This window comes from Petromyzon marinus, chromosome 25 (assembly GCF_048934315.1).
Source record: "Petromyzon marinus isolate PM22_M1 ecotype Great Lakes invasive population chromosome 25, UKy_Petmar_22M1.pri1.0, whole genome shotgun sequence".
NCBI lineage: Eukaryota > Metazoa > Chordata > Hyperoartia > Petromyzontiformes > Petromyzontidae > Petromyzon > Petromyzon marinus.
This window is the reverse complement of record NC_133691.1, coordinates 7,118,724-7,143,928: the sequence shown is the minus strand read 5'-3', so window position 1 is coordinate 7,143,928 and position 25,205 is coordinate 7,118,724. Positions and strand designations below refer to the sequence as shown.

The window sequence follows — 25,205 nt, the reverse complement described above, 5'->3', positions numbered from 1 at the left end:
TAAAGCCATAAATGAAATGTAACAGTGATCATAGGGACTGTGACCGAATTCTTAACAATAAACTACATAAATAACATGTAACACCAAACACTAGAGCCATAGCTGGCTGCATGAGTCACTCCACAACAACAGGAGTATTTATCCAAAACAAGAATCCAAGTCTCGGGAAAAGCCGGGTAGTAAAGCTAATATATTTATAAAGAAGGATCCTGGATTGGGATCTTTACCTCTTAACTTTTTACAAATTTTAGTCGGAAACCAGAATGTCCATATTAAATCCATGTTGGCTGGTGCTGCGTCTGGCGGTCCCCTTGGCTAGACTGTGGCAGGGCATAGGAATGGTTAAGATGAGATTTAATTTAAGGCGCTTGGAGACAAAGTTACAAACCTACTTGCTGTGCTGCCATCTCTTAGTTACCACGCATCCCAGCAGGTTGCAAATCTCACAGTAGGTTGGAAATCTCACAGCATGCATGATCTCTGCGTGATCCATCAACCCCTCCTTAAAAGCACTGGACTACAAGCGTGCACAACCATGCTGAGCATCAATATCCGGGCATAGGCAGCTACGCACGTGGCCTGCAATCCAACACTTTGGAAGCAGCGAGGGTTGGTGGATAGCACAAATGTTGAGAAACTCTCTTCTAACGCGTGTCAAGGTGCACTGCCCTGGCTCACCAGGAGAAGGCGGGACACCAAGTGGACTGATTACCATCTGTTTCCAGCTGTATGTTGATAATATTGCTCCGGTTCCCTCTCACTTGTCTGATAAACACTCGTCATGAATTGGCTGAAAACATCTTAAAATCGCATCGATGCAGCAGGACCCTCCTGAAAAAGCATCCAAAGACACAGTTTAGCTATCCTGGATGAATAAGTAAATTACATTATCATTGCTATAATAATAACCATTGACAATGCAAGACAATATAATGCATGTAATTTTGTATAGTGTCAAAATGCAATCCCATCTGGAGGAGCTGCACAATACTGATTTATGGTGAGAAGGGACAGTCCAATCTAGATTTGAAGTTTTCGTGACTGCAGGTATCCATACTCTTTGGTTCTTTCGGTAAAGTCACGTAGGTATAAAATAAAATAAGTTAAATCACGACGTTTCGATTGCAACACAAGCATTCATCATCAGGTGGGAAAATCACAGCAATAAATGTTCTTTTTAAATTAAATCACGGTGTGATTTAATTTAATTTATTTCATTTTATACCTACGTGACTTTACCGAAATAACAAAAGGGTAAGGGGCAGTCCATCGCAGGAAAAAGGGTGACCGGAAAGGCCTTGAAGCGTGGAACTGAGCTCGAACAGGGAGTCAACAGCACAGATGGCTGGCGGTGCGAGAGTTCCAGACCCTCGTTGGAGGAGAAGGAGAGACTCCCCCCAACGGAGCGAAGGTTGACTTTTGTGACGTCGTGACAAAAAGGCGCAATACCCCGTGCCCGTGGGAATAATACGTCGACACAGACGCACGTGCAGCCCAGCAGAGATGTATGAAAGTTTGGCCTTGGGCCATCAGATTGTATTGGAAGTACTTCAAAGATAGTGAATGTGTGTTCCCAACTCAACATCAGGAGCGGAACAAGAGAGTCCCTTGGGACCGCAGAGACTCTGCTCTTACAGGGACCTCTGTGGCTGCACGTTTATATTTCGCAGATGAGATTTTGCACGGTATCTGCAGCGCAGGCTTAAGGGAACACGCATGCACGCAGCCCTTCGGAGAGAGAACGCATTGTATTCTGGCGACAGTGATAATGGAGATTGTGCTGTAAGATTGATGACCATGATCACCTTGGGAGATAACTGTGATTTATGGTTTCGAGACGCTCGGAATAAATCACAATTTATCCATTTATTATTACCAGAGCTTAGCTTTAATTTAATATTTATTTTTTACGTGTTTCCATAGTGACACAATGTTCTTATATATGTAATTTAATCCGTGTGTACACAACGTGTACACACGGTCATTTGTGTCCCAGGTCAAGTCAAAGGATCTGCCTGCTGAAATTAACAATGGGGCAGTGCTTATCTTTGTTAGTTGGCTTGAGCCATCGGTGTAAATTCCATATTCCCATGGTCAGGGCCAGTCTATCCATTTGACAAACCCATTGATTTCCTTTGGAGTGGTACTCAATGTATTAATCACAGCGGAATTATGGGGTGACTGCACCCCTTAGTAGGATTTGAACTCACAACCTTGCATATCGCGTGCATGACACAGAAATACACTTGATCCAGACTCACATAAGAACCAGCTGCCGTAATGATCCGCAAGGGAGACCTGGGATAGACACAATAGGGGATGGCAAATAAAGGGATACACATACAATTACATCGCATGCAGATTTAATTAACACTGCTGGCTTTTTTTAGGCCATCTCTTTGTAACAAAAGTTTCCTGTCACCGTAATTTATGACGTGAGCAGTGATGATAGCGCCTAATACTGTACCGACTGTTTAGATCATTCAGAGCAGCGCCAGTGTGCCACTTTCAATGTACCTTATGGGACATCTATGCACAATAAGGCTGCATTGAGGGCAGCTTGAAAAGGAGAGATCGCTATCTCCGTGATCCGCAAAGAGGCAGTGTATCAGTGAGTGGGGCTCTGGCACAGAGAGAGAGAGAGAGGAGTTGGGGGATGGGGGCCCTGGATTGGGAGAGTGAGGGGGCATTGGTGGGGGAAGGAAGGGGGCTGGGTAGTTGGGAGATAGGCATGGCTGTGCAGAGACGGAAAGATGCCTAGTTTCCATGGCAAGTTGAAACTGTCTAAAACTATTTTTTATTTATTTTACCAGGTAAGGCCCACTGAGGCCACAAACGATGGCTCAACGAAGTGGCTCATCACGTTGAAATGTATGGCAGTCAAATGCTCTAAACGCATGTTTCTGAATGTGGAGGGAAAAACTGGAGGACCTGGCAAAAAAAAATCCACGCGACCACGGGGAGAGAAACCACCAAGCTCTAAATACACAGCAGGCGTCGGGGTCAGAATCAAACCTGCGACCTCCTGCATACCAGGCGAAGCACTGGGAGACAGCGCAGAGCTTATAACCAGAGCTGGCAGGCTGCTCGATCAGTATATTTCCCCAAGCAGGCCAAAGTATACGTTTTCTAACCGACCTACATGACTCTACTGTGTACATTTTTTTTGCAGTTGTGCCGCTGCGTAGCTCTCCAATGCGTTTTTCGGATTGTTTCGCGGCGTTGTTTGGCACGATGCTCGACATTTCACTGAGCATGCTGGGGAACACACAGCACAGATGGAAAAAAAAAAATAACTTGTGAGATATTACATGATTAGAATGAAATTGTTATGCGCTGTTGTGGTGGATTGTGGGTAATACAATAATAAACGGACAAAGGTGAGTCTCGCCATGTCAATGTACAATGATATCTTGGTCCATCAGTTCATAGGCCTTCTTGAAAGCATTTGTCCTGGTGTGGCCTGTACTCTGCTGAATGAAAAGTGATTTTATTTTTAAAAGGAGCTTTATCTTTATATTATACATGGTCACAGCTGGGATTAGCCCAGAAGCAGTGACGAGATCACAGGGTCAACGTGGAAGTGAGATGCGTGTGCCGTATCATCACCGCTAAGTCCGTGTTAATATTACAAATTTTGATACGCTTAACGAGACTGGGAGTAAATGAAGAGTGAAAGAAAGCTTGAGAGGATGCTCGTGAATGATGCTACTGGGAAGTTGATGACATTCGCTGGACGGATAATATTCAGCAAGTTGCTGGCACAGTGGGGAGCACAGATGGTGCATCTGCCAGTCATCTCAGTCGGTCAACTCATACCACCTGGTTCTACTCATTGTACACCTAGCCTGGCATGAGCACCATGGTGACATCACTTAACGGTAAACTGCGGCTGTTGTTGCTGTGAAACGTTGCGAATATCGACCACGAAGTTTCGTCCAATTCCCCCCTTCCCTTGAGGACGCCGCAGTGGCGAGACGGAATCTTCCTCGTCTGGTATGCAGGAGGTCGTGCGTTCGTTCCCTACGCCTGACGCCTGCTCCTGTATATTTGGAGTTTGCGTGTTCTCCCCGTGTTCGCGTGGATTTTTCTCCGGGTCCTCACGGTTTGCCCCTCCACATTTAGAACCAGCATGCGTTCTGAGTATTTGGCTGCTATACATTTCCACACGATAAGCCACTTACGTTGAGCTATCATTTGTGGCAAGGTTGCTTCTGAAAAAAAGAGCTACATAGCTCTAAATGGGACTTACCTGGTAAAATAAAAATAGCTCAGTTTATAGTTTTAGTTTACTCGGCATACATCGCAGGACAAACACGTGGTATCCCTTTTTAGGGAATGAGGAATTTCCACCACTGTCTAGGTGCCAATAAACGGAGATGAGCTACTCCCCCCCCCACCAACTCCATTGCAAGTTTGGGCACAAATACTCAATCGAGTAAATTACAAGTGTTCAGAAAATTACCGGGTTGAAGCTGGACAGAATGTCAGACGAGCCTGTCGTTATCGTACGGTGTACCCGTATTGTCGTGAATAGCTGTTTAATAACAGCCTTGTGTTTGTTTACAAAATGTGGTCATCAAATATAGAAGCTGGGATATTTTGGTCTCAGTGCAGCTGGCGAGCCAAGGATGTGTTATTGGAATGCACGTTCTATATTCTGTAAAACATAGCCAATGGAAGTGCACAATGGCCAGCTGAGCTACAGGAATCACCCACGATCTTGCCCTGCTGTTGCTGCCGCTATTCATGCTTCACATTAACTGTAAATTATACAGCAATGTAGGCTGTAATAAATACTATAAGTAGTACTGTATTCATTTTCTGTCACTTATTCTCACGACGTGCATGGGCCCACGGGTGGTATGCTTATGAAACAACACCCTTTTGTGTGGTGCAATCCTTCCCGCGAGTGTCTTCCTTTCTGCAAAAGGATACTTTAAAAACTAAGTCCGGCGTCGGACTTTGACCGCACGGCACGCGTGGCGCCGGGGGCTAAACCAGAACCTCCGATTAGCACGGTTGGCTACGTACGGTGCGAAAAAAGTTTAACATACATACATAGACTCACACAGAGACCCATAGATTCACACGGAGACCCAGATGCTCCCACAGAGAGAGAGACGCATAGATGCACACAGAGACCCAGACGCTCCCACAGAGAGAGAGAGATAGACTCAGATTCACACAGAGACCCATAGCTTGTTGTCCTTTCCCCCGCACCTCCGCTTAGCACGGCCGGCTACGTACGGTGCGAAAGAAGTTCAACATACGTTGAACTTCTTACGTACAAGAAGTGGAAATTAGACGACGGCGCGGACGCAAAGAACGGGAAAGAGATGCCGGTGGAAGTAGCACGGGCGGAGAGATGCAGCGAGAGGCAAACGCGGGGAGCGAGAGAGCGGAGAGGACAGCGTGTGTAGGCAGAGAGGGAGCGCCGGGCGATGCTATCGGCCCCGGCTGCTGTTTAATACCACGCGTCTACTCGGGTTTCGGAGGGTGGGAGTTGAAGCGGTCTTCTATTACCGGTCCCAGATTCCTGCAGAAACGCGGCTTCGGGCCGGAGAATGGAGAACTTGGGTGGGTGGAGGCACTGGAAGTTATTAACGCACCCCGCCCCCCCCCCCATTTCATGCACCGTAATCTGCTGAATGCGGCGGCACCCGTAGGATTATTTTGTCGGGTGTTTGCATGCAGATAGCGTTGGCCGATCTCGACATGGTTGTGATTGGGCGACGACAGAGCGGCATTTAAAGGAGCCCATGCAACAAAAAAAAATAAGGTGCACGGGCTAATGCCAATGACTGTGTGCACAGCTTTGATGATTTCATGCATGGGGAATGTTCAAAAAGTCTTAAGAGCAAGGTGAAGCCAGCAAGTCGCGAGGCGATGTGGTTCGAGTGCGCGCCTCACAATCGGAAGGTCGCGTGTTCAAATGCCGGTCCGGGAGGAAGTCGGACCCATCATCGTCATCATCACAGTAGCGATTCCTCGGGAGGTTGCTAAAATAAGGACCGTGTTTTTTTCTTTTCTGGAATGTCTACATTAAATCTTGACTCCAAAGCTTTCGTGACTGCAGCAATTCATATTCTTGGTTCTTTCGGTAAAGTCATTTTTCTTGAACCTATCTACGTGACTAGGCCGAAAGACCCAAGAATACGAACGTCAACATTTTGCTGTCCTTTTTAACACGTAGGCTTTCGCGACCAATATTATTAATAATAATAAAGGTTTTTGAGTTAGATCGCGTTATTTATAAATGTGTCGCGATCCTCCACTACCCGACACGGCCAATCTCTAAAAAAAAAGTGTCACGTTGACAAAAGACAAATAGTTCGCTGCTTTTGCCCACCGGTGTGTTGAAGAGTGAATCCACAACATTTACATTTTTTGAGTACGACGTGTTCGCTGGTAATTACATCCAGCATCGTCGGGCAATTTGCCAGAAAATGACTGGCCCACGTCAAAAGGAATGTGGAGTTTTCAATGCCGTTTCAGTTCAACCAGCAAAGGTGCAGCCCTGCAATGGCCTGCAAACGCCACTGTTGGCACAAGGGCTTCCGCTGGAGGGAGCTGTCGAGAGTGGAACGCTACCCTAACACTCGCCTGAGCTGGACCCGCTTTGAATTTGCACGTTTTAATTCATGAACCTGTGAGACAATACAAAGCGTACAGTAGACACTGCACGTAATTTAAGTGCCCCATATGTGACCACTGTGCAACTGCCCTCCGCATGATTGCAAGTTGCCAGATATGGACGGCTCTATTATTTTTGCCAGGGTGGAATTCAGTTGTCACAAACTCTCCGAAGAGGCCGGTGCATTCGACTCTCCCTCGTATTGCAGAGCCGTCTTGACGGACAGAAAGTGTACAGGTTAAACAAGTGGACATGCATTTCCGTGACTTCGTATTTGCTTTAAATTGAAGGGTGTGAGTTGCTGCTATGGGGGGTTATCATGGAGACCCCTTCAACATATAACCTGGATCATAACAAGAGGCTTCAAGGGGAGGGGGGGGGCGTAGTATTAGAATAGCCTGATCTTTGCACAAAACACACCGACGTTTAATACGTTAGTGTCAACGCATCTCCTCGCTCAAATGAGCAGCGAATGGCGCGGTTGTCACCTCTACCGGCAGTCAGTGGTGGAAATTCAACATTTGCCTTGGCGGACGCCGTTCCTTCACATTGGGTGACGGTAGCTGACTTGCCACAAAATGTTTCTCATTTTATTGACCCCCCACACCCACTCCCTCTCCCCCACGGGGATGATGGGGCTATGTGGGACTCTGGGATTTAAATTCGGCAAAATGTAAAGTCTGTGAGTGAAAACTATGCAGGTCAATGCCACCCAAGCGAATGTAGAGTCGGTACAATGTATTGGACACGCTTCGTTGATTTGAGAGTCATTCGGTGTATATGTTCTGACTGCATTATAGTATAGGCACAGGATTGTAGTGAAATATTTGATCGTTTTAAAATCTCATTGTCTTTGCCATAGGCATGTGGAATTTCCACCACAAGCTCAGGATCTACAGGAGAGATGATTATCTTCTTGAACTTGCTTGAGTAGGGAGACATTAACGCTTATTAGGTTATACAATGCTGGACTTAAAAACATTCAGTATTTAACGTGTATTAAATTATCTATTTTAAGGCCATAAAATGCCATTGAACATTTGAATATCTTATGGAAAACATTACATTGTAGCATTTACAATAATAAACATTAATAATAAACATAACTTATAATATAATATAAAACATTTACAATGATAAACATTAATAATAACAAACATAACTTATACTATAATATAACGTGGTATAATAATAGCAATGTGATTTTGGTTCATAAAGAATGCTGTACAAGATTATCAATATGAATGAGTAATGTCTTACCTATGCAGTAATCATTTGGAAAACATAAAAACGGATATAATGCTGGCTGTTGGCGTGACAATGTGCCATAGTTACTATGCGACGTTAATTTGTTTTGTTCAATATTCAGGGCCAGCAAAGGTAAATGCCAATCACAGAATTCAAAATGGGCTTTATGGTTTTATCTGAAATTGAAATTTACTGATTACCATTGATTCTTCTGGTCATAGCATCTGTTGATTAACAAGGGCGCACACTGTGTATGCTGATAAACTACCAACGTGACTTTTTTTGAAATTGGAACAGAGTTCAGGGCTCGCCGAAGCATTTAAGCAAGCTTGCACATTCAATCACGCGTCGCATTCTGCCTCCGCCCGCAGTTCATTATTTGATAATTCATGTCAGCTCTCCGTCACAAAGCGTTCAAGACAAGAGGCGTTTTCCCCAGCGGAGGCCGCATGCTTTCCGCGGTGCCACATCAAACAAACCCATTTTTTTGGAGGGCTCAGCGGCTATCGGTCTGTGGCGAAATTGAAATTAGACCCAATTATTCGGTGGGATCGGGGAACCTGGCTTATCGGAGGCAAAGATGTCATTTCTTGCTTCGTGTCGCCGGGAAAAATCTTGGGAGCGATTGAAGGCGGGCGGGCGGGCGGGCGGGCGGGCGCGCCGCTGTGCGAGCGCCGGCCCCGTGTGCGAGCGCGAGCGTGAACGCGCGGGCTCGCGTGTGTACGCGAGAGCGGGCGCGCGCGTGTGTTTGCGTGCGTGCGCGCGCGCACCTTGTGTACACAACCTCGCTCTTTATCAGCGACCAAGATGTCGTTGCGGAGCGAGATTGAATGTGCCAGAGCGGCGGCGTGAGATGTGCGTTTTGGACAGAGGTTGCACGCGGAGAGGTCAGAACTCGGCTGCTTATCATAGCCGGTGTGACAGGCAGGCATACCTCCCGAGATCACAAGACCTGACTTTATTATTATTATTATTCGCTTCCCTCCTTTTTCTTCTCTCTCTCTGTCTCTCTCGCTCACTCGCTCTCTGTTTCTCTCGTGCAATATGCAGGAATAAACATGCGCCTTTGAAAATTCCTTGCGTTTATGCGGCATGCAAAAATGAAATTCACCTTGGGGGTTTTTTTTTCGCGCGCGTTCTTAATGTTCACCTGTGTGTCGGTTTTGTTCAACATTGCAGTGTCGCTGTTGCATTTGGTCAAGCAGAGGAAATGAACATTTTTTTTGTATTGTTTAGGCCCTGGAAATGCTCTGCCTTTTCATTTTTCCAGCTCATTAATGTCACGCGATGTAAACTTACAATGCGCGATTCGTCAGTTTGAAAAGAAAATGCTAAACTGCGAAGAAAACAACAAGCACTAATCAATCGCACGCAAAAAGGCACACTTTTAAATGCGTTGTCTTTATTTTTATTTTTACAAACTTCAATTTAACACAGTCGGAAACACCATGAGACAAATTTACCAAACATCCTCCTTCCCCAACGAAAATATGGTGCTCTCCGCACTTAACATGCGTGCGAAATAAATTGCGACAATTAATGGCCTGCACCAGTTAGCTGGCGGATGTGCCACAGATCTCAGGGGTGTTTCACCTCCTCTGTCCCATGGGGAATGAACGGCAGCCCCTTGCCACTTTGTTTGTACGGCATTGCCCGAAGCAGCTTGCGCTGGTCTAGAGCAGTCCTTGTTCAATTACTCACTCACTCCTCACTCGTTCGGTGACCTCCAATGTGTCAAAAGCGTAAAGCCCCGTTTGAAAGAATAAATAAATACATCATCAGAACGCTGAGGGGGCAAATGAATGGTACATTTTTTTTTTACTTCTTAACACAGCAGCTCGGTATTGTCAAAGATTATCAACAGATGACTGAACAATGTATTGTGACCGTAACATAGCGAAGGTGACGATAAAGCCCGGCAATTACTTTCTTACGCCACTGCTGACAGAAGGGTCTCCACAAAAGGGCACCCCAGAAAGAAAAAAACTCTGCAGGGTATGTTGGCCTACTCTTCCATGCTGGTCTCAGATGCCTTAAAAGAGATCTGAGTGTCCACATTATATCCCACCATATCCGGTCTGCCAATCTACTAACCATGACGTGCCGATGCACACTGCTGGGTCTAACCTGCGACTTCTGTGTAGAAAGTTCAATGTTCCCAACCGTGAAACCTAATATGAGTGACTGACCGGCATGGTCTGTGAATTTCAGTACTGGGGAGACATAAGCGAATGGAGTTACGTTGCCTTGGCCGCACCCATATGCGAGTAATTATGCTCTCAATAGGTGATCACCGACATCTGCTTCCCTTTGTGGTCTACAGGGTATCGTTTAAGAGGCGTGGGAACACAAGTTTATTCGTTGATCATTATTGGAACGAGAGATGCTGCCGCGATGTAACGATCAGCACACTGGACTTGTCATCCAGAGGTCGCCGGTTCAATTTCCCCAGCGTAGCAGTTGAAACAATTGGCAAGTTTCTTAAAATCCCCACCCCCCTCCTCCCCCTCTCGCTCGTGTCTCTGTCTACCCAGCAGTATGAAGTGGCACACCACCGTTGTTCCATATGTAGGTCGTGTGTAGTTGGGTAAAACGTGAGTCCTCTTCCAAATGGAAGATATGACAAAAAGCCTCTGGAAGGGCTTTTCTGGAGCTCCCTTTGTGGCTTTTCTAGAATAACCAATCGCGGGACTGCACCTTTACCTTCTATAGGAGCCAGCAGTTGGTCGAATAGCAGGGCATAGGGGCCAGTAGCTTGGATCGGGATTGCGAGCATTGCTAGGACCATCGCTGCTTCATAATGCCTGGACTAGCCGAAACAGTACCGGCCGTCCGTGTGGTTGTGGTGAGTGGGGAGGGAATGTCGGGGCCAAGCTGTTTAAAGGCCCCGCAACATCCTCTCCGCCCGTGTGTACGAGTTGGCCGTCCTCACCGATGTCAGCGAAACAACCACCATTTTGGCTGCACATGCATGAATGTATGCATTGTGTGTGCCTATTCATTATCTTATCTTCCCACGCATGCGTTCATTCCTTTACGATTCAATCTTTCAGGTGGCTGTCCATTCATCAACTTTTTAATTACTGTAATTCATTACTTAATTAACGTGTTCATTAATTCTGCAGCAAATGCCATATTTGACCTTTGATATAGGTGTGATTTAAATGTGCATAATCTGGTATAAAATAACTAGATTATATTCAGCGGATATTTTTTTATATAAAAAAATGTGACCTTTTTAACAATTTTCTTCAAGTTCCGCTTTTTCGGCGTCATGTCATCGGGCAAAACATATCCATCTGGCATGCTTGCAGAGCAGTGCATTACAATGTGCTGAAGAGTGGCCCACATAAGGCAATATTACAGAACTACTTCTGAGATAATTTCGGACGACCTCTTATCCCCACTAGGGGCACTGCGCTCTCCCACATTGCCTGCGACGAAGAGAGTTCTCCATCGCATGGCAGTTAAAACCACGTGGTGTTTTTTTCGTTCAAGTTAGAATTCAATGGTTTATTTTGCTGTATTTGCTGACTGGGCTGAGACCATCAACTTCGTACACTTGATGACGCGGTTTAAGCACGAGTAGAGCTCGGCAGTGGCAGCTCAAGCGCTGTGACCCCTGATCCCACCTGGCCCCCTGACCACCTCTATTCAGTGATTGATGACAAAGGATGTTTTTGTTATGTAAAGATGGCACTAGTGGACATATTAGCATCTTAAAAATAGTGAATCTCACAGCTAAACCGCTTTGGCATAACTTCCATTACTGTGTTATTTTGCTTCTATGTGGCTATATATGTTTTAAGATAATCCACATACAGCCTACACAAACTATTGGGCAAGTGCTGTTGAATAGCACCTATTGATTACAAATATTGCATGAGTGGATGGTAGCCAGTACCATGCCTGGTTGCCTTTATTTGTCGATTGTCAATGTTTACACACTGGTATCAGGTACTCAATTAAGGCTGAGTCCACCTAGAGGAGGCCCAGGACTGGTTTCGATAGTCGCCATTGGTGCAGGCTGTGAGTGGGAAATCAAACTCGGGTCGCCTGGTGAATAGCAGAGAGCGTGCTAACCAACACTATACCGTGCACACATTCACACGCACAGTCGAGGCAACATCACATATCTACATATCACGCTTGGCCAATGGGTATTTTATTTTGCAGAGGAAATACACTGCAAATATTTTAAGTGGCTTTTATGATAGCGGTAATTACCACATATCTCATTGACAACAGCAGTGCCTGGGTACACATAAAGAGTATACATCACACATAGTTGGTCATTATGCGTCTCTGTCATTGTGTCAGTGTCATTTGTGCCATTGTTAATCTGGCCAGATGGTGCTATGTATTGAATGTTCAGCTCTCAATCAAAAGGCTATGACTTCAAATCCCATGTTGGTGGTTAACATAGCCTACCATCATCATCCCTCCAGAGTCAATAAAATCAGTACCACTTTGTGGGAAAACAAAAGTGGTCATAGTGCCGGTGCTTATGAGTTTGCATTTGAAGCATTGGCGCATTGATTAGACAAGGGCGCACACTTATTTAACCAATTCATTCTTGTCGAGTTAGTGTTCCAAAGCTCAAATGCTCATGAGGCAGCATTCGTCTACTTGGATATTTTGAGCCAGTTGGTAGTGGAAATTCCATATTCCAATGGCAGTGCCTGTTGGCGGTTGAAGCCCCACTAGACTCATTTAATTGACCTCAAATGAATAATGAGGTTATTGGAACTCGATGCTTTTTTAAGTCCTGATCTTCAACCGAGCTACACGTCGTTCTGTGATTAAACAGATCCTAATCTTCGTAGACCTTGATATATCCACTGCTCAATGAAGGGACCTCCAAGCCATTGCAATCGCTCTCAGTCCTACGATGCAACCACCGAGCTCCTGCGCACGAGCTGAATTCGTCGCGCCATCACGGGCGTGTTCGCTGCTTTGGCCGCTACTCCATCATGAGTCTCGACCACTGGGCCATCGCATCTTCAAGCTACATGTCCTGCCCAGTTCACGCGATGCCTCCAATTCGCGTCGGAAATTAATTATTCAACCCAACTCGGCAAAAAAATCTGAAAATAAATGGGTAATCTGTTGGATGCACAGTTGGGCCAACTTGAGACTGGGGCAGAGCATACAAAAAAAAAGAACTGTGTATGGGAGCTTGCGAATGTTCACAGGAGCAGAAGTCAAAGCTGCACACAGAACAGTGTTCCCTATCAGCACACGTGTCAGATAAGCAGATGGACTTGGAGGGCAGGGTCTTTCCAGGAGGAAGAGTAGTGGTTGCCGCTGACGGGTTGTGGAGGTGGCGCATGGGCACGGTGTCGCATGTGGGTGCGTGTGCGTGGGTGCATGTTTATGCGTTGGGTACAGAGGTGGCCGCAGGAATTGGTTGCGAAAAAGGGCCGGTACGTGACGGAGAAATTGGAAGTTTTTGTCCGGCCACAAATCGGTTCATTACCCATATCTGCCGTCGTCGGCACATTTTGATGAACGCCAGCCACCGACACAATTATGACGATAATTGGATTGATAAACGGTCGCCTCCTTTCTTGCCGGTGTGCGGGTTGAGCCCATGCCTCTCGCCCGCCCGCCCGCCCGCCCGCCCGCCCGCGTGTGTGGGTTGCTGCTGCGACTCCTGTGCTGCACACAAACACAAATCTGCTGTCATGTTACCGCCAGCTTTCCATTAACCCTTTGGGTGACAGTCCACCGCGAACGTACAGATCAACGTTGAAGGGCGGCGCGGTGCACCGCAGCCTGGTCCCGATTGCCCGCGCTGGTGCTGGTGCGCACCCACGGCGGCTTCCATCGTCTCCTGAAGTATTTGAATCGCGACGCCGCTCATGGGTTGTGGCTGACAAATGCATGCGTGCCGGCGAAGGCTGCAAGGAATGGAAATATTTGCGAAAGGAAGCGAGGTTAAAAAAAAAAGCATTCCTCCGTTCTACAATAGCTTGCTTTTCATTTCTCTTTTTTTTTCTCACCTCGCACTGAGTTTCTATGATTTTCATTGCGAAGATTGTATTTTTATTTTGTATCATTCTCCGCAGATAGCGTTTTATGCAAGCTGCTTACCAACATTGTGGCCTCATATCCACTCCCTCCCCACCTCATACACTTTCCAGATAAAGTGTTTGATATGTTTTTTTTTGTTATCAAATATTTATCTAAACCAGCACCTGTTCGCTGTTTCTCCTTTTGGAAATGACATGAAATAGATTTATGATCAAGGTAACGTGTCATTCAAATATGTTGTACAAATAAATAATTATTCCAATGTACACTCATGCAAGATCCTGCTTTTGTGTAGGCTTATGGGCTGCTGTGGGCAAACTTTGTCTGCGAGCACCTGTTAAGGCTTATGCAGGGCACAGCATGTACCGTGGCCATCAGCACTCCTTCTCGGTTGCGTTTGGCAGCCTCTAGCTGCTACTGATCACATTTACCTAGGCGAGTCCCGAGAGACTTCTCTGTAAACATGTGCAGGATAATATTATATATTTCTAGTTAATCACTATAGTGTGTTGTCTTTAAGATGTGGTGATAGTATTTTATAATAAAAAAAATCTTAAATTCTTAGATATGCACACCATGTAGGGGTATATGTTTAAAGGCACGCTGGTTGTGAATTGTAAATGCGGTTTATATTTCGGTATAGATTTGGTATGGCTATTAGATCCTTCACTCGAAAATTATGTTGAGGAAAACGTATTGTAGATGCTAACCAAAGGAAACTGTATTCAAGATAAAAACATTTACACTTAACCTCACCGATTACAATTGCAACTGCTTCTATACAGCTCGACACTGAGGATGCGTCCATTGCAATTCCGTCACCCGAATAGAGAGAGATTCGACTCGTTGCATTGGTGGCATATTGAATCCTGGTTGCCACCCGATATAAGACGGTTCACGATGTATGACGTTTGTGACAATGATGTGCGTTGCTCTTCCTGTGATCACATTTACAAAAACCCTGATTGTAATGATGCTTGTGAAGATGAAATCGGTTTGACGATGATCATGATGGTGATTCCATGTTATTGTTGTGATGACATTAACTATATTTTTAGTAGCCTATTATCGATGTGTATGATGATGCTTTCATCAATATGCTCACGATATTGCTTATATGTTCATTCGTGTTCATGCTCATGATTGTTTAATTGTTTACAATGTCAATGATGATGGTTGTTGCCAGCAAGATGATGATTGTTTTATTTGATGACGGTGATGAAGACGGTCAGTATACTTACCATGAGGATGTTGATGTTGTTTCAATATGAAGATGATAATTATTATTATCGTTATGATTATAACAATATACTTTACATTACCCCTATGGCCTGGGAACGCCTGGGAATTCCCCAGGAAGAGCTATAGTCTGTGTATAGTAGTATATAGTGTATAGTAATGTAGTGTAGTAGTGTATAGTAGTGTAATGTACAGTCGTGTAGTGTACAGTGTAGAGTAGTGTATAGTAATGTAGTGTGTAGTGTATAGTCGTGTAGTATATAGTGTAGTCTGTCGCCAGGGAAAGGGAGGTCTGGACCGCCACTACTCAACATGCTGCTGCCACAACCCCCACCAGGTCAAGCGGACTGGGACACAAACGATTTACCCCTATGATGAAATTCGGTGGAGTGGTGGAGGAATTGGTTAACATTCTGCGCTATGAAACCTGCGACGGGACTTTGATTCCCGGCCACGAAATCAAAGTCACGAGTGATACCTGACCAGTGTGGTGAAGTATGTTCAATATTCCCCATGACGGTGTGGAGAGTAGGGGCCCAGGCCGACCGTGGAAGTTACGATTTTCCCGACTCGCAAACCGGGTCGCTTACAGATAGTAGGCCGTGAATTATTATGTTTTATTATTATTCTTCTTAATTTAATTGGCGAAAGAGACGATGCAACTGTTGCTCACCGCGTGACCGCCGGTTGCCCGTGCGTGTGTGTGTGCGCAGGCGAGCTGGAGATGGGGGAGTTGGACTCGGATAGGCGAGGGGTGAGAACCCGCATCGCCCTGCAGGCCGGGGTTACATGGGGCCCCTACCCACGCCGCTCCGCCAGGGGCCCACCCAGCCCTGGGTCTCCGCACAGCGGCATGGAGGTGGGATCACTGTTCCTCACTCGCGTGCTCACTCACTGACTCAAAGACAAAGGTCTCCCGTGTAGCCTGGACAAATTGTTGGGGCGAGTGCTGTTAGCGAGCAGCAAGCTATGAAGGTTGGCACGGTACACGAGGGGGTAGGTGGCCAGCACCAAGCCCGACCACCTTTGTCTCATTAGTGACGATGTTTACACATCACATCGAGTACTCATTTTGAGGGAGCACAAACGGTGTTTGCTGGAATTTTATTTTTATTACACTTAATTTATTTTTGTTATTTATTATTCACGTCACGCTGAGTCGATCTAGGGGAGGCTCCGGACCGGTTAGAATAATCGTCACTGGTATCTGTCGTGATCAGGACTCGAACTCGGGTCGCCGGGTTCATAGCACAGCGCGCTAACCGCTACACTACCTGCTCCTCACCACTCGCTCACATGCTTATTCACTTACACGCTCACTCACACACTCACTCACACACTCACTCACTCAACAACAACACCTGCCATCCACCACTAAGTGGCAGTGACGTGACCATGGCCACGTGAAGTGTCGAAAGCTCGCTGCTGGCAGGAGGTCTCGGAACACACCGAAGTTGCCATGGCTTGACCGACTGAGATGACTGGCAGATGCACACCAGCTGTGCCCCCTACTGTGCCAACATGCCGAATTTTAGCTGCCCAGCGCTCCCACATACAGAACGACGGAGTGAAATATCAAACATGGGAATTATCTAAATTACATTTTATTTAAATTGTGTAAATTCATTACAGTTGTAATTTTTAATTGGTATCTAAATTGCATACCTCAAACTAATTGGTAATTTGTATCAGAATTGCTTGAGATACGGTGAAATTGGTCATTTGTTTCTGGTTACATTTAATCCAGTAATTTGTAATATGAATGTATTTGGCCATCTCTGCCTTGCAGTGACACACTGTGCACGGCACATAGCGTATAAACTCATCAATAATCTCATCAGATCTCAGCAAATAAGCAGGTTTGGTGGCTGCTGAGTACTGCCTAGCTGGCCAGGGGATGTTCGGCGTTGCACTTCAAGGCTGAATGGAACAACGGAGGGTACCTATGGACCACAAACTCATGCTATGGGCTAGAAAACCAAGGTGGTTAGTAGATGCAGCACCAATACTCCCCACTGAGATCTTGTTGTGTTTTAGCAGCGCAAATCTTCTCCGTGATTGGTTCAAGCCTCTATCCTGTGTATCGTTTCTGGAGGGCAGCTGCTACCGGCCATACAGCTTAGTTTTGAAAGCATCAAAGATGCCCCGTTTAGTCTGTTGGGCAGTTGGAGCACGCGCTGTTAGCGAGCACCTTTATGGCTTGCACAGTGCATGACGTTCAATGGGATCGGTACCACGCCCATCCGCCTTTGTCTCTCCACTGCCGATGTTTTTATGTGCCACACTGGGTCCTCATTTAAGGCAGAGTCAATTGGGGGGGGGGGGCGGAGGGGGGGCGGGGCGCTGTAGCCGCGGTGTAATGGTTATCACACTGGACTTGCAATCCAGAGGTCACCTTTTAAATCTCCTGGCGTGGTTGTTGAGATACTGGGCAAGTCTCTAAGGGCCCCCGACTCTGTCCACCCAGTAGTAGAGGTGGCTTCGCTTACGGTGAGTGGAACAGCAGGTCCACGTGTGGTGGGGTAAAGTGTGGGTGCTCCAACCTCTTAAAAATACGAAAAAAACTAGCTTTTATTTTACCAGGTAAGATCCACTGAGCCATATAGATATTTTTCAGAAGCGACCTGGCCACGAATGATAGCTCAACAAAGTGGCATATCACGTGGAAATGTATATCTATAAGCGTATGTTTCTAAACGTGGAGAGAAAAATCCACGCGATCACCGTGAGAGAGGCATGCAAACTCCAAATATAGAGGTGTCAGGGTCGGGATCAAACCTACAGCCTCCTGCATACCAGGCCAGGTAGTTAATATCTCCCCACGATGGCACCCAGTGTGGCAGAGGAGTTCCCTCTCACGGAGGTCCTTCTGGCAGAAGTACAGTGAGCAATTGCAGGGCTGTAGCTGTACATGTTTTTACCAACTGCAGGGAGAACCAGGGCAGGTTCATCTACAGGCTAATCGCTGTGGTGTATACAATTTAGCATGTGCATGCGTACACGAACATTCAACATACACACACGCACATTTTTGCACAATTGCAAAAACAAATGTGCCCTTGTGTACGCTGCATGAGCATTTTTTACACTCACCCACAGATAGCCTTCAATTCCCCAATGCCTCTCCTGTACCACACATGTAGATTACTCCAAATCAAATACCCCCACACCTCTCCTTGAGTGTCACTGCAGGTGTGTGATTGCATTTGAACCATTCCATTTTTCACAACAACTGGGTAAGCCACGGAAATCTAGGCTTGGTTGTTATGCCGATTTTTACTGGCGCTGTGTGTGGCCAGAAATCTGCATGGGGGTGTAAATAAAAACGTCAAAGCGATACACAAATCTAACAGTTATAAATAAATCACCATTTAAACGTGCATCACCGATGAGCACGAAGAAAAGTTCGTCCACTGAGGAGATGGAGCGATAAACAAACGTCTGTGTGCAGCTTCAAAGCGGCGTATTACCTCGCAGGATTGTGAAAGATTGCATCAGCTTGGGCAGGCTTTCATCCAGCAGTGGATGGGCCATGGCTGAAGATGACGAACACATATTACATATTTTAAAAAACACATTTCCGTAGTTACTCAATGTTGTGTGTCCTTTTTTTGCATTTAATTTACTCCATGCGTGCACAGTACGTGCCCACTGTCTAATTGGGTTAGTCACGTCGAGGCATCTTGCTGCTTAAATTAGCAATGGGATGGCACCCATCTCCATATGGTGGATCCAAGCTGTGCCTCGCTGCGGTGCTCCACGTAGACTCCACTATCCACAGGATTATCACTCTTCGCTCATCACGAAGTGGCGCCTGGTTTTATTTGAACCATAGAAGGATCAGAATAATGAAGAGACGATGGGCTTGGTTGACCACCAACGGATATCTGTTTCTCTCGATCGCGTGGGCAAGTTCTCGAAATGGGGGCGGACACTCAGGTGGCCGGATTGATTTAGGTGGAGCAACTCAGAATGTCACGTGGGATGATGTCACGGGGCTGCAATGCTTCGAACGAACGCGTGCGCTGGAACGCCTTGTAGGTATTGCGGGGCACGCTTGTTGCTTCACGTGTGTCACTAGCCACCGGTGCCCCCGTAGCATCCCACCGTTGCATTGCGGAAGCACACGGACATTATTAGCGAGCAGTTATGCCGTACGCTCCGAAAACTAATCAGAGTGGGGCGATAAAAATAGGATTGCATTATAATATCGGTGATGCATCACGTTATCTTCAGTGTTACTTAATGAATAGTTTTTTTTTTTTACAATCGTAAAAAAATAGGACCCTTGACACAGGTGTTAAATTATACATTCGTAATTTTAATATATACGTTGAGATTTTATTGGCACATTTTTATTGCATTTGAAAAAAGAAAGTATGTGTTTTTAATGCGATCTCTAAATGTTACGCAAAATAAATGTGAATTAAGGGAAAGTTTAAGGTACAAAGGGTAAATTGTGCATGTGTACGTGTATGTATGTGGGGAGCGGTAATGTAGTGGTTAGCTCGCTGTACTACGAACCCGACGACCTGAGTTTGACTCCCGCTCATGGCCAACACCGGTAACGATTATCTGAATCGATCCTGGGCCTCTCTTAGGTCGACTCAGCCTCAAATAAGTACCTGGTGTGGTGTGTGATCATCGCAACAGGGGAGACAAAGGCGGTCGGGCGTGGTGCTGGCCACCCACCCCCTCGTGTACCGTTCCGGCCTTCATAAGTGCTCGCTAACAGCACTTGCCCCTACAGTCTGCTAAAGGCTATACAGAGGGTATTTGTCTTTGTTTATATATATCTGTGTGTATATGTGTGTTTGTGCATCTTTGTGTATGTGGGGACTGATGGCTCAGTGGTTAGTGCATTGCATTATAAATCCAGTAACTAGACTCCGATTCCTGGACTTCCCTGAGATCAACTGATCCATAAATGGGTACGTGGTGCAGTGTGTAAGCATCACTACCGGGAAGACAAAGGTGGCTAGGCATGGTTCTGACCACACCCCGTGGGTGCTCACTTAGTGCACTTGCCCCAGCAGCCTATATGGCTATACAGAAGCCCTTTGTCATTGTATATGGTGAAGGGTGGCACAGTGGAAAAGATCCATGGTATGTGAAATCTAAGCCAATCCTGGGACTCTCCTAGGTTGACTCAGCCTTCAATAAATAATGGTGTGTGTGTGTGATCATTTCAAATGGGGACAGTGTGCCTGCCCTAACAGGCACTTGCTAGCAGCTCTAACCCCAGTCTGTATCTTCTTTGGTTCTTTCGGTAAAGTCACGTAGAATGAGAATAAAATAATAAATTGATAAAATGAAATAACACAATAATATTCTCACGACGTTTCGGCCACAACACAAGCGGCCTTCATCAGGTGAAGGGGCGATGATGAAGGCCGCTTGTGTTGTGGCCGAAACGTCGTGAGAATATTATTGTGTTATTTCATTTTATCAATTTATTATTTTATTCTCATTCTACGTGACTTTACCGAAAGAACCAAAGAAGATGAATCATTGCAGTCACGAAAGCTTTAAATCGAAACCCAGTCTGTATGTTGAAGTTTCGTATTTATTTGTAAGTCAGCGATAAACTATTAATTCCAGTTATCATCTGACTGGTAGGGCCAATATCATGCACCAATAGCATGCACTTTCAGCCATATTTGACTGAAGCGACCTTGAAGAGGCCCAGCTCAAGTTGACGCTGTGGGCCACGGTCAGCAACGTAACCCAGATCACCAGGACCTCAGGGCCTTGTGTTAATGGCCGACGACAAACCGTGGAGGACGCTTGTGCATTGCCAGACTTGCATCTGAGACGTTCACTACTGCACTTCCGTAGCCCACGGCCGAGTCGCCAACCTCGTCATCGAGAGAGAGAGAACGTCGCCGCTCGCCCCGCTGCACGGAAGGAGAATAAGTGCAAGACTAAATATGGCGACCACCCCGCCCCCCCCCCACCCCCGCATTGAGCCTTGTAGACCGTTGGGACAAGTGCAGTGGCGAGCACAAGGGGGTGGCGTGACCAAGCACCATGCACGGCCACCTTTGTGTCCCCCATAGCTAGTGAATGTACACCGCTTCAACTAATCAATTAAAGGTGGAGTCAACGTGGGAGTAACCCACGGAAAAAAAAAGTTCTGATACAACTTGGCTCTGATGTCAGCCACGGCTGGGAATTAAACTCTGGATTCTGGGTTCATAGCTCAGTGAGCTAATCACTGTCTTACATCTCTGCAATAAACACACTCGCCATCATACACACCTTCCGAGTTCATCAGTTGTTCTTTATTCATATTTGAAATGCGTTTAAAAAGTTTCACAACACATTCTTCAAAGTACATCTTTCCATTTATACCACGTATGCCTCAATCTTAAAATGATTTTTTTAAAGATAACTCTGAGATTTCGATTTAAAGCTTATTATTTTATTCTCATTCTACGTGACTTTACCGAAAGAACCAAAGAAGATGAACTCTGAGATTGTGGCACACTCTTTAAAGAAAAAAATATTTACATTTTTGCATGACTAACACAATCTCTAAAGCACACATAAACCTTTTGGTCTGCAATAAGAGGCATCTTTTGAGTGGTGTTTAGCTTCAGGAATACAATAATGAACTCGGGCCCTAAAAATGTAGCCTTGGCTATCCTTGGCATGCCAATAGAGTGATTGTGAGATTTGCAAAACATCTGAGCTTTGTCTACCAGTCTCTGATAACGTCCCCTGACTAACACTATGCTGCTTATTAAGAGAGATTTTGTTATTTAATATGAATTTCTTCATAGTCTCATCAACTGTGTGTGTGTATCTTTTCGTAGTGGTGACACAGTGTGCAGAGACCCCAGTTGCCTGGAGATTACTGGGTGGTTCACAGAACTGATACCGTTATTATAGCAATGAGCCAGCATTGCTCAGTTTCAGGGATCGAATCTAGGCACCCACCGATGATTATACTGGGTTCTCGAGAGTAGAGAGTTCATTGCCTCAGATCAATCATTACTATTATGATTTCCCAACCAAAAAGAAAAAAAGCCTGTCAAATAATTTAGGTTTCTTCTTCAAAAATCTGACTCATTCCAGTAATGAATATTGAACATTTCTGTTTGACAAGCAACGAGTATGCTTTGCAAAATATGATGCCACAGATCTACTCAGAAGTAGTTCTGCAGCATCATCTTTTGAGGGTCATTATTTTTCGGCACGCGGTGGTGCAATGTTAGCCGTGAGAAACTGCCAATGAAATGTTTGTGTCCCGTGACATGATAACAAAAATAACAAAATAAATCAAACGTAATAAAAAAATAGATATTCCGGCAGCCACCATTTGCGCTCTAGTCCATGTACCAACATCAGTGGCATGCAGTTTAAGAACCTATCCTGGTCCTCACGTGGAGAAACCCAGCCTTAAACGAGTATCTGGTATGATCTGTGAACATCAGCAGTCAGGAAACTAAAGCAGATGGGCATGGTGCTTACCACATGGCCTGCTCATATGTAATGCTGGCGTTAATAGGTGCTTGCTAACAACACCGCACCCTGTCAACTTAATGGGGATGGGGTCTTTGCACCTGTGTTGGTTAATTTGAATTTGTTAGCATAACAGCTGAACTGCCAAGCTTTATAGGAAACTTTACATGATTAAATAGTGTCCCTACTCACTTGAGCGTGGAGAAACCTGCATTGTTTTTATTAAAAGTTGTTAATAATGCCATATGTCCCAGCGCCCTGGTTCCTTTTGAGACTCTAATTAACCGTGCTGAAGTGGCTTAGATTTGCAGGGTAGTGGAAACATTGGCAAGTGCCGGCATTCCCCAGGCTCGGACAATTTATAGCGTCTAAATAATCAAATAGATTGAGCCTTGTATTTGTAGAATTGTTACAAGTTGCAGTAATGAATGGGTCAAAAATGAACCACAAAAGAGCAGTGCGATTGATCAGTGCACGCAACTTCAGGTGCGGTATCCCACAGATGTATAAAGGACACCGTGTGTTGAGCGAAAATCTTCCCACCACGGCATTACTTCGGGAGACCTTTTTTGAAATAAGTGTACGTGCAGATCACGGTGTAGACAGGTGGGAATTAAGATGGGCTTGAGAAAATGAGGCTTGTCTTCAAATGACCCGTAAAAAATATTCCTCAAATGAGAGCAACGGGCAGAAACCCATTAGGACTCTGCATAACCCGTAGTTCTTAAGAGAGCAGAGCAACATAATGAACTCAGGGAGATGGCTTGGCAAATTTTGTCGGGCGGGCTTAAATTGTCCGTCTGTTGAAACGCAAATGCAACTTGACTCGCAAGTTCAATCGCCCACAGACAGCGATTTTAATAAGTGTACTCTTGCAGAAACTTTACTTAAAACATCGATTCCTCATGATAGTCTTTGTGCGTGTTTTTTTTTACGTATTATATGTGCGTAAAACGTACCTCGCAACAATTCGTACCGGCATTCTTATGTTTACATAAACTCTTATGGTTCTTTCGGTAAAGTCACGTAGGTAGAAAAATAATACATCACGACGTTTCGATCGCAACACAAGCAACCGACGATCGACCAAAGAGTATGAATTCCTGCAGTCACGAAAGCTTCAAATCAAGATTGCCTATGTTTATATTGCGTTCTGACAATCTAATGATGATACATTCACCTGTGAAGCTAACAGCATTCACGTGGCAAAAATAAGTTTGCAGATTATGCATAGGCGTAATTTCGAGGAAATGTGTATACAGAAATGTTTTAATTTAGTTTCAAGCACTAACCGGTGTGGAACGGCTATGATATTTATAAATGAATATGAAACTGTGCACTGATTGCCTGAGGCTAATGCAGATGGTGACATTTCAATTAGCTAATTTAAAGAAGAACAGCTAACAACTGTGAATATCACTACAATTGCCCTATATAGGGAGTACTTAGCTTCCCTGTATTATTACTAATGACAATTTACGTAGCTTGTTTTAGAATGTTTAGCACAATGTGCCTTTCCAAATGCCCAATAACATAATGATCCGACAGACCTCCCCATATGCTACCTGCCCATCAGTAGCCATCAATACCCATCAATGCCCCACATTTCTAAAAGAAGTTACAATTTGCTCCATCCATTGTGAATCTCGAGGCAATGTAAAAAGGTGTTTTGAGGCAAAGTTCAAATGCCTTCAAATCATACATTACTGCTTTTAATCCAATTACCACCCCTGCAACATGCAACACGAACGGATGTACCATTGAATGTTTTCAATACATTGTGGCGTATTGGTCTACGATAAATCTCACTTTAGTAATTGCTCAATAGTTATATCCCATTTCCAAACTGAAATGATTTGGGTTACTTTTGATCAAAGTACGGTTATGCTCAGGGTTTTTTAAAATATTTATCTACCTGTTACTTAGCTCCTTTAGCATCAGATTCAATTGGCATCTCATAATGTGGCTTACTCATTCCGTTTACAACTTTGACTTGATCCTTGGAGATTTTAATTTGGACTGGATACAACATCCAATTTCTTCTGTTTTCAATGCACTAACTTCATTGCCACTAACCCATACATATCTCCCTTGCCGATCTGAATTTTATAAATGGGTCAAAACATAACTTGAAACAAAATTCGGTTTTGACAAACACAAAGTGTTTGAGAGCCCACATTCTCGTAGATGAGGGAGCCACTGTCAAATTCTCACACAGCTGTGCTCATTTCATTAACTCGTGAGGGATGAAGGGCTGGGTTAACCTGTAAGCTATATTAGAACTGGCAACATTCCGATTATCTGATTGATTACTCGACCGACAATTAGTATGACTACACAACAATAGTTGGACGAAAAATTATCACCTTTTCCCATGTGTGCTGCTGGACGTGAGGCAATCGGCAGGGTTGGGTGATGTCATCAGCATCACTCATTGCATCAGGCTCGGCTTGGCTTGCAGGGGGTTTCCTGCCGTTGGGAGACAAAATGTCAGATCAAGTGCTGGACATTCCACACGCCCGTGGCATTCGCTAGTCTGTGACTAACATTTTATTTTATTTACTTTCATCACAATGGT

At 45.1% G+C, this 25,205-nt stretch overlaps 1 protein-coding gene across 4 annotated transcripts in view; it reads left to right on the top strand.

Annotated features, from left to right (window-relative positions):
* LOC116945890 (zinc finger protein ZFPM2-like) overlaps window positions 1-25,205 on the top strand; it is a 204,134-nt gene that overhangs the window by 82,635 nt on the left and 96,294 nt on the right. For all 4 annotated transcript variants that reach the window (XM_032960545.2, XM_032960542.2, XM_032960543.2 and 1 more), the window contains one exon: window positions 15,874-16,019. In XM_032960545.2, the coding sequence (XP_032816436.2) occupies window positions 15,874-16,019 (146 nt within the window). The remainder of the gene's footprint in view (window positions 1-15,873; window positions 16,020-25,205) is intronic.